This window comes from Paramisgurnus dabryanus, chromosome 3 (genome assembly GCF_030506205.2).
Source record: "Paramisgurnus dabryanus chromosome 3, PD_genome_1.1, whole genome shotgun sequence".
Taxonomy (NCBI): Eukaryota; Metazoa; Chordata; class Actinopteri; order Cypriniformes; family Cobitidae; genus Paramisgurnus; species Paramisgurnus dabryanus.
In genome coordinates, this window is record NC_133339.1 from 42,657,710 (window position 1) to 42,674,511 (window position 16,802).

At 37.7% G+C, this 16,802-nt stretch overlaps 2 protein-coding genes across 11 annotated transcripts in view; one reads left to right on the top strand and one right to left on the bottom strand.

Annotated features, from left to right (window-relative positions):
* Window positions 1-8,369, bottom strand: part of dnm2a (dynamin 2a) — a 61,868-nt gene extending 53,499 nt beyond the window's left edge. For all 10 annotated transcript variants that reach the window (XM_065263206.2, XM_065263204.2, XM_065263207.2 and 7 more), the window contains exons 1-2: window positions 8,229-8,369; window positions 7,850-8,116 (exon numbers count right to left, since the gene is read on the bottom strand). In XM_065263206.2, coding sequence (XP_065119278.1) covers window positions 7,850-8,010 — 161 coding nt within the window. In that variant the 5' untranslated portion in view covers window positions 8,011-8,116; window positions 8,229-8,369. The remainder of the gene's footprint in view (window positions 1-7,849; window positions 8,117-8,228) is intronic.
* Window positions 8,370-8,856: 487 nt separating this feature from the next.
* Window positions 8,857-16,418, top strand: qtrt1 (queuine tRNA-ribosyltransferase 1). Its single transcript, XM_065263178.2, has 9 exons — window positions 8,857-9,183; window positions 9,509-9,577; window positions 9,852-9,990; window positions 10,101-10,295; window positions 10,486-10,624; window positions 10,708-10,783; window positions 14,797-14,906; window positions 15,042-15,126; window positions 15,203-16,418. The coding sequence occupies exons 1-9, from the start codon at window positions 8,902-8,904 to the stop codon at window positions 15,353-15,355; spliced, it is 1,248 nt and encodes a 415-aa protein (XP_065119250.1). The 5' UTR covers window positions 8,857-8,901; the 3' UTR covers window positions 15,356-16,418.
* Window positions 16,419-16,802: the final 384 nt, after the last annotated feature.

Sequence of the window (16,802 nt, forward strand, 5' to 3'; positions counted from 1 at the left end):
CATGCATTGTCCATGTGTGGACTGTGTTGCTTATGTAGTCTTCGGATGCGTTGTTTGTGTACGGGTTTGCATACGAGGTCAAGACTTTCATAAAGTAATGAATTTTTTTTTCAGTTTGTATTCACCATACCCATTTCTATGCCTTCAGGACACTTGCAATACACGACACAAGTCGCCGCTATTTTATAAAGCTTTGGCTGGCTTTTGAAGCCTGTAAACAGGTAATTACACACCTGTTGTAAACTCTAACAACACTTTGAAAACACGAAATTCTGGATCGAAAGGACAATGAATAAAAAGGAGTAAATGAAGTCTGGATGCCTTTCGTTTTGGGTAAAACCCTTTCAAAGATAGAGAGTAATGGTCATGTTGTATTTTGTCGAATAACTTTGACATTACAGGTTGAGTTCATGGAGAACATAAACTAAAGTGAAAGATACGGCATTTATTTTACACTGACCTTTGGAAGTCACACCTTCAACTATAGTAATACCATTTATTACATGAGCCATATGTACCTGATCAAAATACCATGTTATTATCATCTGATAACATTACCGTATCGTGGTACATGTTTGCAAGAGGTTCACACTACATACAATGTTACCATCACTTATGCAACAAGATAGCATTCACAAAATGTTTTCAACTTCCTTTTTCTCAAGAAATTTCAGCCCTAGGCCTTCTCTGCCTGCTCTTCAACACTGTTCAGCCCATCTTCCTCCATTAAGACGGTTTGCTACTCCTCCCATAGTGAATACAGCCACTGAATAACTGCCCCTCCTAAAGCAGACGGCAACAACAGATAGCGAAAGTCACGCAGAACAATGACATCAGCCCCACAATAAACAACCAAGAGAAAGAGCTCTTACATTTCAGGGCTGTGGTTGGTTCAGCCAGTTTTACCCACCAATCCAGCGAAAGATCCTGAAAATCCAGTTCTGCGAGATGAAATCAGACCAACAATCTGAATGTCACTGTAAAGCATTAACCAAAGACGCAGATGGACTTGGCTAATTAATATGTGTAACTCACTAATGTACACTGAGCTCAGATTGTGTCCGTGAAATGAATAGCGCTTTTGTTTGTTAATTCCCAGCTGTCTAAATGTTAGCATGGTGGATAAAAGCTGAGCAGAAGGTTAAAGCACCAGAGCGTGTTAATGCGCTAAGGTATCACTGTGCTGATGTGTCTTTTTTATTATTATTTTTAAACAGGAGTCGTTTATTTGCATTTAACTGATGGCCCAGATCAGTGGCTTTTTATTCAAATATGGTGGTCATGTGCATGCTTTGAAACCTCAAACTTTTTGTCTTCCTGTCTAGCGACATAAAAGAGATGCATGATGCCTTTTGGTGCAAACTGGGACAATTAAATGAATATTATTAGTTAAGAAAAAAAATCTTTAAAAGTGATTTTGAGATGCTATGCAGAGTATAATGCATGTCCATTCTGGTGCATTTATGCAAAGGTTGAGTCCTATTACTGTTAAGCCTATGTTAAGAAACTCAGGCACCACGTCTGCTGTAAGTACAGTAAACAAAGTTAAACCCATCATAGAGTTCAAGCTTTGAGTAAGCTCATGAGACACCGAATTCAAAATTCGACATCTGTGTCGTACGGTGCTTTTTCACCAGCACACTTTTCCCAGAAGCTTTCCCAGAACTAAAAACTAATAAACAATGATGAATTAAAGGGAAGGTTTACCCAAAAATTTAAAATCTTCATTTACTCATCCTCAAGTTGTCAAGGAAGATATTATTAAGAATGTTTGTAACATAGCAGATCTGGGGCACCATTGACTTTTAAAGTTGGAAAAATAATACTATGGAAGGCAATGGTGCCCCAGATCTACTTTCTAACAAACATTCCTCAAAATATGTCCTTTGTATTCAGCAGAAGAAAGAAATGTAGAGAGTGAGTAAATGATGACAGAATTTTCATTTTTGGGTGAACGGCTCTTTACTGAACTAACATGGTAGAACGAAAGCATTTCCGATGTCAATGTCATGCGACTTACAACGGCCACACTTTCTTAACAACATCTCACTACAGAAATGAAAACATACTTTTAAGTTCCCTGATATCTAGGATTATCCTGGCTGTGGGTACATTGTGCATTATAATGAAGAAGACAAATGTAATGTGTCCTTGAGGAAAAGCAGCCACTATAAGGCAAGCATGTGGGTGTGACATGCCAAACAATGATTCAGCCTTTCAAAAACACCAGCATAATAAAAGCATAACAAAAACAAAGAAGAAACTGCACCGCAACCGTCAAGTGACTGCCTTCATAATACAATATCTCAGACAAACACTATGCATGCCATACTTCAAAAGCTGGATATGGCGAGAAACTACTAAAAACATCAATGCCTTAGGCTCCGCCCTCCAGAGTCACGTCAATAAAAGTTGAATTTATTGTACGCCAGTAAGGTCCCACATTAAAACTAAGACACCTCTAGGGATGGAGCAGAATAATATCACTAAGAAACATAAATATCTGTTTTGCAAAAAATCTGATAACTTATAATGCATAAAACAGCTAAACAGACCTGAGTGGGTTTGGCAGCACTGCAGATAAAAGTGAAGGTTAGCCATAGTGGTCACCCGATATGAGTTTGTTAATGGCCAATTCCGAGATGTGGTGGACTAGTCGATATGATGCAGATACAACACAAATGTAATTACAGTAATGAGAGACAAACAGACAATTTGTGAAAGTGAATAAACATTTGTTTTGCATAATATTTATTAGGGATGCACCGATACCGATACTGGTATCGGCTTCGATACCACATTTTCTAAAGTACTCGTGCTCGTTAAAAGTCCCCCGATACCAGAGATCGATACCACAGTCTGAGAAATGTCTATGTTTGAGCGGCGTGTAAGGGGTTAATGCCTCGTGTTGTCCAAAGAGGCAGAGTTTACAACAAACTGGAAAACTAGTCCCTTGTTTTTTTGTTAAATGATATGACTAAAGCTGTTACCTATAAATTTAAAGGACAAGTTCGGTATTTTAGACTTAAAGCCCTGTTTTCAGATTGTTTATGGTGAAATAGAATGGTTTTGACTGAAATTTCGACATTTTCGGCTGCCCTGAGAATTTTCGCTTGTTTGTGTTTCAGCTCAGACCTCTACAATGGGTTTATAGGTGCACTGGAACAATCCTTCCTAAAATGCATTAAACTTTCGTTTACAAAGACGTGAAACTCACAGAGTGGTCAGGGGTGTTCACTGATATGCTCACACAAAAATCGCTGCAAAAGATGCTTTCCAACAGCTGTTTTAGCATTCGTTGTTAACTTGTGGACCTATTTCCCCAAACGCCTCACACCCGTACATTCTTCCGCTTAGAGCTTGAATAATAAACACTCCAGCCCAGGAGGTGGCGCTAATCCGCCTTTGCCAATTGCAAGAATAGAAACAAAGTTCCCGGCGCGGAGTAATACCGTACCTCACAGCACATCTAATACATGTCAATGGAGTTGGTAAAAACTACGATAAAACCTGTTGGAATGCGTCTTTTGGAGCGATTTTTGTGTGAGCATACCAGTGAACACCCCTGACCACTCGGTGAGTTTCACGTCTTTGTAAACGAAAGTTTAATGCATTTTAGGAAGGATTGTTCCAGTGCACCTATAAAGCCATTGTAGAGGTCTGAGCTGAAACACAAACAAGCGAAAATTCTCAGGGCAGCCGAAAATGTCGAAATTTCAGTCAAAACCATTCTATTTGACCATAAACAATCTGAAAACAGGGCTTTAAGTCTAAAATACCGAACTTGTCCTTTAAATCTTGTTTTTTATTAAGTACTCGGTATCGGTAAGTACTGAAATGCAAGTACTCGTACTCGTATTCTAAAAAAGTGGTATCGATCCCTAATATTTATAAATATAATTGTAAGTAGGGGTGCGCGGGGCAAAAACTAATGGGGGGTTAGTTGTAACACGGACTGTTTACATTGTTGCACAAGGTTGAGCGTTTTGTTTTACCGGTATTTTTTTCACGCTGCCAAAAAACGATCTCCCGCAAATTATTGAAAATGTATCATGTTTTTCCAGAGAGTTATTGATGAACGAGTGTTTTGGTGGCATGTAAGTAAATTTTTTCATCATATGTTTTTTTTTCGGTTTCTAAGTTGGGTGTGTAAGATACCAAATCCAATGCTATGTCATATTAATCACTGTATTGTTGACGAAAACAACAATACATTTTTTTGGTGGGCTTGAAAATATTTTGACCCAGCGGGGTTAATTGTAACGCTGTGTTACAACTACCCCCTCAGCACTTATGATATGAAAACCGCTAACGTTAGCGTAATTCTTGCCGTTGTTTTAAATAGCCTACATATGAATGATTGCTGGCTGCCAACAAAATAAATGTGCCTGTCTTATCAAAAATCGTGTGTCAAATTTATTTTTGTTCATATTTTTAATATTGAAACAAACTTCAAATGTTCATTTGTAGATGAGATGTGTGTGTTGCTTGTGTAAAATTAAAATTAAATCAAACTGATATATTTTTGAACGATTGAGCCCAAACAAAAAGAGTTAGGTTGTGCCCTCTCCCATACTTGTGTTGTTGTGTTTAACCAGAGATGTATAAAGTACTAGCGACCCAGACTTGAGTAAAAGTACAAGTGCTCTATCAAAAAAGTGACTTGAGTAGAAGTTGAAGTGCTCTTTAAGCACAGCACTTAAGTGGAAGTACTAAAGTATTAAACATGCTTTGTACTTAAGTATTGCAAGTAGTTTATTTTAAAATATACTACTCAAGTACTGAAAGTAAAAGTACAAGTATTGTGTAATGTAGTTATTAAAGAAAACAGTCAAAAGTTTGAATATAATATTGTTTATATTATTTCAAATGTTTAAGCTAAAGGACACTTACAATTCCTTTGGCTGTAGCAGGAGTACAAGGACATGAATGTTCAGATAATTCAGATTAATTTAACTGATATGGCGATAGAGAATTCAGAATTAATGAAATATTAGTCGATAAAATGGTAATAGGTAAAGGTACAAGGTGTTTCATTGAATTTAGGTTTCCTTCTTTCGCGCACACTCGCCCTTTCTTGCGCATTCTCTCTCTCTCTGTCTTTCTCGCGCACTTTGGTTCTCTCTTCGCTTCACATTTGTCAACAACCCTGGCTCATATTTGTGAGTGAGAGGTTGGGAGGGGTCGCCCTTTACTATCTCCAATTGGTTCAGACCACCATGTGACCATGATTCGTAACATTTGAGAGTAACGAGTAACTATGCAGCACATAAAAAATGTATTGGAGTAAAAGTATTAAACTCAAAGAAAAAATGTACTGAAGTAAAAGTGGAAGTAGGAGAAAAAAATAATACTTCAGTAGAGTACAGATACTGTCTTTTAGTACTTAAGTACAGTAGTGAAGTAGTTCTACTTCGTTACTATACATCTCTGTGTTTAACACAACATAACATCAGGTTAAAAAGTGAATAATGATAGATCAATTTATTGTCTGTAAGACTTTGCCTTAACATCTGATTGTCTTTTTTTATTAAAGACAAGCTAATTTAAATGCACAGAAAGATTAATCAGTCAAGACCAATATTTGTTGGTCATTGCAATATATCTATCCCTAGTTAGATAAGTCAAATTTAGGGATGAGACATTTCAGGAATTTTCAAGACTGGAAACTTTCCATGGGAATTAACAGGAATATATGGGAATTAAGGGGAATACATAGGAATTAATGGAAGTAACCTGCGAATATGAAAAAATTGAAGAGTTGCCTATAACAGGGAACTTAAATGTAGTTAAAAAAACGTGGAGCATAAAAACAACAATATTTAATGCAATTTCAGTTAAATTTCTACCCTGCATTATTCCGTAACATGCACAGATAATTTCTTATCCATCTTTGCATGTACTCACGTATAACTTCCTTGTGCAGTGTGTTCATATTAAAATGATTTCTGAAGGGTTTTTGATCAAACAAATCCAGGCTTGATGAGCAAAACATCAGAATCCTTCAAAATTTGTCTTACCTTGCATGCATGTCTTATTATGACCAAACATCTTTATGTTTGTAAAGGATATAGTTTATATACATTTCAAAATAATGCATATACATTTCCAATAAGTTTCCAATTTGGAATATTTTCAAAATTCTCCAGATTAAGTTTTCAGAAATTTACAGGAAACTTTCCACCCCTTTGCAACCCTAGTCATTTTCAATTAATAGTAGTTGACAGATAAGAGTTTGTAAGTGTCTGGCAGTGAAACCATAAGTAGGGCAGGGTGGCAGATAGCTTATATAATGCATATATAATCATAGTGCAACAACACCACCACATAAGAGACACAATACTGCAGTCATATAATATATGTGCTCAAACAACATATTTTAGTCAACATATCAATCATTTTATAGCTTCACTGATCAAAGAAAATGAATACATGCATTCAAAAGCTCTCAAGAGACATTTTTATTTATGCCTGAGAAATGGCAACAAATTTCAGGCAATTATTCTGACTCACTCTCTGCACTGCTTAACATCAAGACACAATTCATTCAAATTCGAGTCAGTGCTGAGATCAGTCATACAAAGAAGAATGCTAAAGAAAATGAAAGCGGGTCAGATTTAAAAGTATTGACAATCCTCTTCTGCCCAAGTATGATTTCCTCTTCCTATCTGCAGCTTCAAATGAGATTGAACAGCAGGTCTGGTTCATATAATCTATCATTGCCTGTTGTTTGAAACAGGTGTGGCAGTGACCTATGAATACTGCAAAACAGGTGGTTACACCAACCTTTACCTATATTCAACAAATAACAAGGTCAAGCGGAACAGGATGACTTCTGTTTACATTACATTTGATTCAGATTTGTTTTTAGAAACTAACTATAAACAGAGCACAGAAATGATTATTCAAAATAATACTCCACACTATTCCTTAAAGCTCTGCATACTTGTCTTTAATGAGTTAAGTATGCAATGCTAAGCAGCTGTATTATTTATGGATATATTATGAATATTATAAAACCTGTCAAGAACACATCCAGGTGATATATCATCCCGCAAATATTTTGTGACAGCACATTTCTTAGGCCACCACCACACAAAAATATGTTTTGAATAAAAATTTAGTACAGAAAATATTTTTGAAATGTGCTAACTAGCATTCTTTTATTTGACAAGGTTACATGTGCCCTGAACATTTTTTTATGAGATTTACCATTGCGCTTTAATACTATCATGGTATCGTAGTGTTGTCTAAGGTTACGACATTTCTGTCCTTGTACTGTGGCATTTTTTAGAAGCACCTTTGTAGTACCATATAACTAACAATAATATACACTAATAATTACATTATTTATAACTTTAATAAGGACACATCGACGTGCATGGCGTCAATGTTCAGAGAAGTGTCAGTGTCACGCGATACATGCATAAGAACAAGGAAACAATTTCATAGCTTCTAACAATAAACACAGTTGGAATTGTATAAGTGAATTTACTTTTCCTTTAGTACCATTTGAAAGCTTTTATAGACACCGACTAGATACAACTTCGTCTGTGTGAGCCATACCGCCAACTTCCCTATTTTGCGCTATGCCTTCACTTACGCCCATTTCATTTCAAGGGACGACAGACAGCGTCCACTTACGTCAGTTGCGTAACTCGCGTTTGTGAATGACACCAAATCCAAGTCAATCGATCGACGAGCAAGTATACAAACGCAACTGTAATCGTAACAAATGAGTTGGCCATGTCCCTGTCAAGTGAATACGTAGTTAGATTTAACTAACGGAGATCGTATTTACGACTGATTACTGACGTAAACGACAAACACAACAACCAATTGAACCAACCTGCCGACGAAATTTTCCAGCACGGAGCTTTTTCCGGCGCTCTGTCCTCCCACCACGGCTATCTGCGGCAGATCCAAGTTACAGCTTTGGCCGATTGAACTGAAAGCATCTTGAAGTTTATTGATCAGGGGGATCAATTCCTCCATCCCCCGGTTGCCCATGGTTTCTGGCCGTCTCTCAGCGCACAGGAACGGGCTTACAGCAGCAGGGCGCTCGGGTTACTTAACAACTGTTCAGTTTCCACCTTTCAGACACTTCCACTTTAGTCTGTCAAAGACAAGTCATGAATTAAACGTTAGAAACGGTCAGATATAGCGTAATAAAGCGATTTCATTAATATTCTTATAGTGATCGGCGGTTCAATCAGACGTAAACTCACAAAACAAAACTTCTCGCTATCATCCGGTCAGGCGACATCCGACCTCCACCGGTGACGCGAGTCCCGCCTCCTGTCAACCGATGTAGTGGGATCTGATTGGTCCTCTTGAGCGATTCCGGGTGTGTTTTTACTTTTTATTGGCCCAGCCTTCGTTTTGGCTGCAAATTAGTGGTATTGCTGGCGCCGCAAGAAATGACGTCAAAGTGCCGCGAGACTGATCGAGAAATCCTAAGGGAGAAATTAGATTTCAAATAGCTCTCGCGGAAATTTGACGTCATCCTCTAATAGGTTCTTGTGGCGCATCATGAAGTCGATCAAGTCTGTAAAGAAAGCCTTTTTATTTTCAGTTTGAACTGCAAAGCCAAAATTCATTTACTAAATAATTGTATCTTATAATAATTTTAATACACACTTATTAAGTAAATTATGGTATTATAATTAATAATACATTGCACTTATATTTCCTAAATTCCTTCCTACAATATAACATATTATATTGTAAAATACATTGTTGAGGGCTTAAATATAGTTGCATCTTATAAAAAAAACTGACGAAATATTTAAGAACAATCCATACAATCACAAAAAAATGATCTTTAATTATGGTTAGTCTTGAGTCAGAAGAGACTCTTGAGCCACTTCCTGGTGTCGTTCACTACAAACACTTTTCAAAATGGCTGCGCCCATAGAAATTAGTCCACATGATTGTGAGAGCACTATGGCATCAGTAAAAGCTTTACCCACGGCCGTTCCTCTTGTTTTTCGTATCGTGGCCGAGTGTCCCGTCAGCAAAGCGCGAGCTTCTACTCTTATTCTGCCCCACAGCGCTGTCAGTACCCCTGTATTTATGCCGGTGGGCACTCAGGGTACCATGAAGGGGATCACTGTAGACCAGCTGGAAGATCTGGACTGTCACATATGCCTGGGCAACACGTACCACTTGGGTATGAGACCGGTATGTTCCCAGGAATGATGAATAAATAAATGAAATGCATTTGATTTAAAACTTTGTCCCACGTAAAAAAAAATAATGTAGTATTCATGCAGCTCATTTTGCAACGCAAAGGTGGTTATTTACTATAGTAAACTGTAGATGATAACAGTGTACTGTTGCATAATAAGTACGTTATGCATACTACAGTTTTTTATAGTATAAACTATGGTGAATTGATAAATTGCAGTAAAAGCTTATTGTAGTAAGGTTTAAGCAGTACTGAAATATCTAGGAATACAGAAGTATACTATAGTATTTATACATGGATATCTATGTGTTCACACAGGGTCCAGAGTTAATAGAGAAAGCTAAAGGATTGCATGGATTTATGAATTGGAAAAGAAATCTTTTAACGGTAAGCATGCACAACAAAAAGATGTCTTTGTGACAATTACCCATGGTAAAGTTGGTAAGTTAAACTATGGTATTGTTATTAAAAATTAACAATTTTTTTAGTACAGTAACCATGTATTAACCATAATGTGTGGTCAAAAAAATTTACAATCCATAGAAGTTTTATTATAGTAATTTTAAATAATAATATTTTGTAAATTAGTAGTTGGTAGGGGTTATCCATCATAGTCTGGTATGATCTAATGTTGTGTTTTACTCCTCATTTTTATTGCTAGGACAGCGGAGGGTTCCAGATGGTGTCTCTAGTCGAACTTTCTGAAGTAACAGAGGAAGGGGTCACGTTTCGTTCCCCGTATGATGGCAAAGAAATCCTGCTAACCCCTGAGCAATCCATAGCCATACAGAACAGCTTGGGTACGGCACCTGTTGCAGATCATTATCTCTCAACCCGTTCAGAATGTATAATGATGCTTAGTCGAGACTTTATATCCCCAGTGGACTGTAATTCTCTGCATTGTGTGCAGGTTCGGATATTATGATGCAACTGGATGATGTGGTCAGCAGTACTGTGAAAGGGCCACGGGTGGAAGAGGCGATGCACCGCTCGGTGCGCTGGCTGGACCGCTGCATCGCAGCAAATAAAAATCCAGACAGACAGAATTTGTTTGCTATTATACAAGGGGGACTTGATGCAAAACTACGCAAGGCTTGTTTAGATGGTGTGCACAGCATGTCATTATTTAACATCATCTATTCATTTCTATGGAATCAATATAGTCTATTTTTGTAAAGTGTTATTAGAGCTACACCACAGTATATAGCAATATTACATATAACATACTGTCTTTATTACACATTCATGAATCTTTAACTGAGTTTTAAGATTTTACTTTTTCTCTCTTCCAACAGAAATGACAAAGCGTGATGTGCCAGGCTTTGCCATTGGTGGTTTAAGTGGGGGAGAGGAGAAGGATGATTTTTGGAAGATGGTAACTCTAAGCACAGACCACCTGCCCAGAGAAAAGCCCCGTTACCTTATGGGAGTGGGGTAAGGCCGACTTTATTTGGTGCTTGTACTGTTTACTCTGTTGTTTTATGGATGTTTATTGTTTTTTTTTATTTGTCTTATAGCTATGCAGTGGACCTGGTGGTCTGCGTTGCCTTGGGCTGTGATATGTTTGACTGTGTTTTCCCGACTCGTACAGCAGTAAGTGATAGATTTCTCTGGTTGTCTTTTTATTGGGGCACTATATAGAATATTTACAGTATATTTTGCCGCTGGTATAAAATTCAGCAATATGGTGAATCATGCTTTCAATTTGGCCAATAGGTTTCTAGCATTAAAGGGGTAGTTCACCCAAAAATGAAAATTTCCCCTCAAGCCATCCTCAATGTATATGATTATCTTTTTTCAAGCGAACACAATCTGAGTTATATTAGAAAATGTCTTTGCAGTTCCAAGCTTTATAATGGTAGTTAATGGTGCTTTTGATTTGAAGCCCAAAAAAGTGCATCCATCCTTCACAGAAGTAATCCACACAGCTCAAGGGGGTTAATAAAGGCCTTTTGATGTCTATCAATGCAATATTGTAAGAAAATTACAATATTTAAAACTTACAAACTAAAAAAACCTCACCTAAAGGATTATTAGGAACACCTGTTCAATTTCTCATTAATGCAATTATCTAATCAACCAATCACATGGCAGTTGCTTCAATGCATTTAGGGGTGTGGTCTTGGTCAAGACAATCTCCTGAACTCCAAACTGAATGTCAGAATGGGAAAGAAAGGTGATTTAAGCAATTTTGAGAGTGGCATGGTTGTTGGTGCTAGAAGGGCCGGTCTGAGTATTTCACAATCTGTTCAGTTACTGGGATTTTCACGCACAACCATTTCTAGGGTTTACAAACAATGGTGTGAAAAGGGAAAAACATCCAGTATGCGGCAGTCCTGTGGGCAAAATGCCTTGTTGATGCTAGAGGTCAGAGGAGAATGGGCCGCCTGATTCAAGCTGATAGAAGAGCAACTTTGACTGAAATAACCACTCGTTACAACCGAGGTATGCAGCAAAGCATTTGTGAAGCCATAACACGCACAACCTTGAGGCGGATGGCCTACAACAGCAGAAGACCCCACCGGGTACCACTCATCTCCACTACAAATAGGTAAAAAGAGGCTACAATTTGCACGAGCTCACCAAAATTGCACAGTTGAAGACTGGAAAAATGTTGCCTGGTCTGATGAGTCTTGATTTCTGAGACATTCAGATGGTAAATTCAGAATTTAGCTTAAAAACAGAATGAGAACATGGATCCATCATGGCCTGTTACCACTGTGCAGGCTGGTGGTGGTGGTGTAATGGTGTGGGGATGTTTCTACACTTTAGGTCCCTTAGTGGCAATTGGGCTCACGGCCTACCTGAGCATTGTTTCTGACAATGTCCATCCCTTTATGACCACCATGTACCCATCCTCTGATGGCTACTTCCAGCAGGATAATGCACCATGTCACAAAGCTCAAATCATTTCAAATTGGTTTCTTGAACATGACAATGAGTTCATTGTACTAAAATGGCCCTCACAGTCACCAGATCTCAACCCAATAGAGCATATTTGGGATGTGCTGGAACGGGAGCTTTGTGCCCTGGATGTGCATCCCACAAATCTCCATCAACTGCAAGATGTTATCCTATCAATATGGGCCAACATTTCTAAAGAATGCTTTCAGCACCTTGTTGAATCAAAGCCACGTAGAATTAAGGCAGTTCTGAAGGCGAAAGAGGGTCAAGCACAGTATTAGTATGGTGTTCCTAATAATCCTTTAGGTGAGTGTACGTCATACACTGGAAACGTCGTGTAGATTACTTATGTGAAGGAATATTATGGGCTTTGAATCAAAAGCACCATTTACATGATTATAAAGCTTGGAACAGCCAAGACATTTTCTAATATGACTCCAGTGGGTTCGTCTTATTAAGATAATTATCTTGGATGGGTTAAGGGTGAATAAATCAGGGTAATGTTCATTTTTGGGTGAACTATCCCTTTGAAGGCACAATATGTAAGATTTTGGCATTAAAATATCTTAAAACTACTAGCACAGTTTAATGTATTTTTTTCATGTGTAGTTACATTTATTCCAAATGCTTTCAACAGTGTTTGAATTCGGAGAATTTGCCGTTTTAAAAAGCATTTCATTCCTCTTTACAAGGTCACCTGCCAATTGTGCAATGTCTAAATTATCCTTAAATTGAGCTTTACAGCAGTGGAAATCATAGATGTGTCATAGTATCACAAGAGTGATCCAAAAGTAGTACCTCTCGAGTAGCTCTCACGACATACGTTGGCCGATCTGCGCAGGCCCACATGCGGACGTAGACGCTATCAAGTGACACTGGCTTACATAATGGTTTTAAAACTTTGTTTTATTACATCATCCATGAACATGATTTTTAAGTCCCATCTGAATGATTTTCAGTTGGCAGTTCATACCGACATCAATCGGACTGCATAACAATTAATCGTGCGTGACTAATCGTTTGCAGAATAAAAGTTTTTGTTTAAATAATATATGTGTGTACAGTGTATAATAATTTGGTATAAACAAATACACATACATGTAGGTATTTAAGAAGTATTTACATGTGTATATACATTTTCAGATTTATATATAATTTATATTATATATAAATATTTAATCTATAAATATATTTTTTTCTTAAAATTATACATACATGCGTGTGTGATTTTTATATATATATATATGTACACACACATATATGATGTAAATAAAAACTTTTATTTTGCAAACAATTAGTCGCGATTAATCATTATGCAGCCCTTGACATCAAGTTGCATTTTGTTTTTGTATGATGACCTCTAACGGTGAAAATTACATATTGTGCCTTTAAGAGCTGCCACCAGACTACATTGACTTGTGAATGTAAGAAAATTAGGATAGAGATGGATCAGTGGAAAACTGAAAGAAAATTAAATTTTTATAAAAAAATAAAGAGCAAAGGCATAAATATCACCCATCCCTAAATTTCTGTTCAACGTGCTTTAATTCTTGGGAGCTATAATTCCTGTATTTGATATTGATCAAAACATAGGGGGCGTGTACACCAAAACTTTTACGCCCACGGCCGGCGCATGTTTTCAATCGTTTCCAATGGAAGCTCGGCGTTTTTCAAATAAGCCAGCAGCTTACGGGTTTTTTCCGCTCTGAAAACCGGCGCCCGGTGGTTTTTCCACGCTCTGGGCTGAGCACAGAGAGTTGAAAAATTTTCAACTTTCAATGAAAAGCTCCGCTCGTCAAATTGTCAGTTCTCACGTGGCCGTCCAATCACAGTGGAGGGGGGCGGGACAAGTAGCACAGCAACCAACCGTCTCACAGCTGACGTATCAGAGCTACCAAAGCGCTTAGCTGAAGAAAGCTGGCACTCAGCTGAAAAACAGCTGGCATTCGGCGTTGTCCAGGCGTTTTCAGCCGCGTTTAAAAGTTTTGGTGTACAAAACCCCTTAAAGCTTAAAAAATTCTCATATATTAAAGGAAAACACCACAGTTTTTCAATATTTTACTATGTTCTTACCTCAACTTAGACAAATTAATACAGACCTACCTTTATTCAATGCGTGCACTTAATCTTTGTACAGGGCGTCGTGAATGTGTTAGCATTTAGCCTAGCCCCATTCGTTTCTTAGGATCCAAACAAGAATGAATTTAGAAGCCACCAAACACTTCCATGTTTTCCCTATTTAAAGACTGTTACATTAGTAGTTACAAGAGTAAGTATGGTGGCACAAAATAAAAAGTGGTGGTTTTTTAAGCGGATAAAAAATGAGATCTATATTGTATGGAGGAAGAGCACTTAGTTTGCAGCACTTCGACCTTGGGCGCAGTAATATTGACAGAAGTTTGAGCAAGAGGTGAAGTAGTCAGAAGTGATTATATTACTGCGTTCCGAGGTCGATGTGCTGCAAACTAAGTGCTCTTCCGCCATACAATATAGTTCTCATTATTTTGTGCCACCATACGTATTCATGTAACAGTCTTTTTCTTCTGTCAAAAGATCCTTCTAAAAGTTGCACATAATGAATTAACCCCAATACCTTCACGACTTCATTTTTGATCGACAGTATCCTTTAATGACTCCATTGATACTTTTGAGCACTCTCAATATTGTGCTAACTTAATACCGTTAATTTTGGCCTGTTTCAGAGATTTGGCTCAGCTTTGGTTCCCTGGGGATCTCTGCAGCTTAAACAAAAGCAATATGCTAAAGACTTCCAGCCCATTGATCCTGACTGCCAGTGTCCCACCTGCAGAAGGTATTGGAATGCTGTACATAAACTATTAGTTCACCATTAAATGTCAATTCTGTTATCATTTACTCACCTTAATATCATCAGAACTGGCATAAAGCTAAAAAAAATGATTGTTTTCTTTGCTTAAAAATCTGACAGACACAGTCGGGCTTATCTTCACGCCCTGTTCAAGAGTGACACTGCAGCCATGCATCACATTACCATCCATAATATCTCTTACCAGGTAATTACCACACAGGTTTACAGATTTCTTAAAATATTTATTGTTGTGATTTCATTTACTTCTGTTCGCACTTTAGCTAACCCTCATGCGATCGGTACGTCAGAGCATCATAGAGAAGAGGTTTCCTGAGTTTGTGAAAGCGTTCATGAGGAGGATGTTCTCATCCAGTGAACAGTACCCTTCCTGGGCAGTAGAGGCGCTACAATCTGTAAACATCACTGTCGACTAAGTGGGCTGAGGTTGTAAAGGATGATTTTAAAAGACGCTTGCTTTTAATAGGATTTATTTTTTTTGGGGGGGGGGGGTTTATGCATTTTGTTATTATAATGTAACCTTTTTACCTTCTTATTTCTGTTTTGTAAATAAAATCTTTTATTCATACTTTATTATTTTATCTACACCCACCAAAATCATCTATTTGATGCGTTATGCCGGTGTTAAAGAATTACATGTATTAATTTAACACTTTTTAATTTTTTTATTATTAGATGTGTTTCATGGGAATCAAAATTTGAACCCATGACCTTTCCACTGCTAATGCAATGATTTACCACTTTAAAGGGATAGTTCACCCCAAAATGAAAATTATGTCATTATTTATTCACCTCTGTGTTAGAAGCACTGAAAAAAAAGTTATTTTGATAAATGATGGGAACAACACAGCTGGCGGTACTCATATACTTCCATAGTAGGAATAACAAATACTATGGAAGTCAACTGTGTGCTTACATCATGTGTAGGTGAACTATCCCTTTAAAGGGCACCTATTATGGCCTTTTAAGTCTCATGAATATGTGTCTGTGAAGTTTCAGCTCAAAATAACCCACAGATCATTTATTATAGCATGTCCAAAATGCCCCTATTTGGGTGGGAGTAAAAATGCACTGTTTTAATGTCTGTACCTTTCAAATGAGCTACAGGTTCTCACTTTCTTAACAAACAGACAGTGAGCGCTTTCAGATAAAATAGATCTGATTAATACAGTCTGAGACAATAGTATCTAGTGGACAAAGTACAACTCACTGAGGGTGGAAACTATGGTAATGCAGGACTGTAAGTTGGTGGGGCTTTATTAATGTGACGTCACATTGATAAGAGAATCAAAACGGCATGTCTAATGACACTGCTTTGGTTTAATGGGGATTCAAAAACAAGATTTTTTTATCGTAGGGCGGTTGTTTTCACACACTGCCAACACACGTTGTCCAAATCAATGCAGTAAAACTGTGGCACTTGCAGATGTTTCTTGCATCTGTATGTTTCACGTCATGCGTCTCTGTTAAAGGGACATTCCACTTTTTTGAAAATATGCTCATTTTCCAGCTCCCCTAGAGTTAAACATTTGACTTTTTATTGTTTTGGAATCCATTCAGCTGATCTCCGGGTCTGGTGCTAGCACTTTTAGCATAGCTTAGCACAATCCATTGAATCTGATTAGACCATTAGCATCGCGCAAAAAAATAACCAAAGAGTTTCGATATTTTTCCTGTTTAAAACTTGACTCTTCTGTAGTGTACTAAGATGGACGGAAAATTAAAAGTTGCGATTTTCTAGGCAGATTTGGCCATGAACTATACTCTGAAACTGGCGTAATAATCAAGGACTTTGCTGCCGTAACATGGCTGCAGCAGGCGTAGTGATAGATGAACTGCCCGAAAATAGTCCCCTTGGTTACT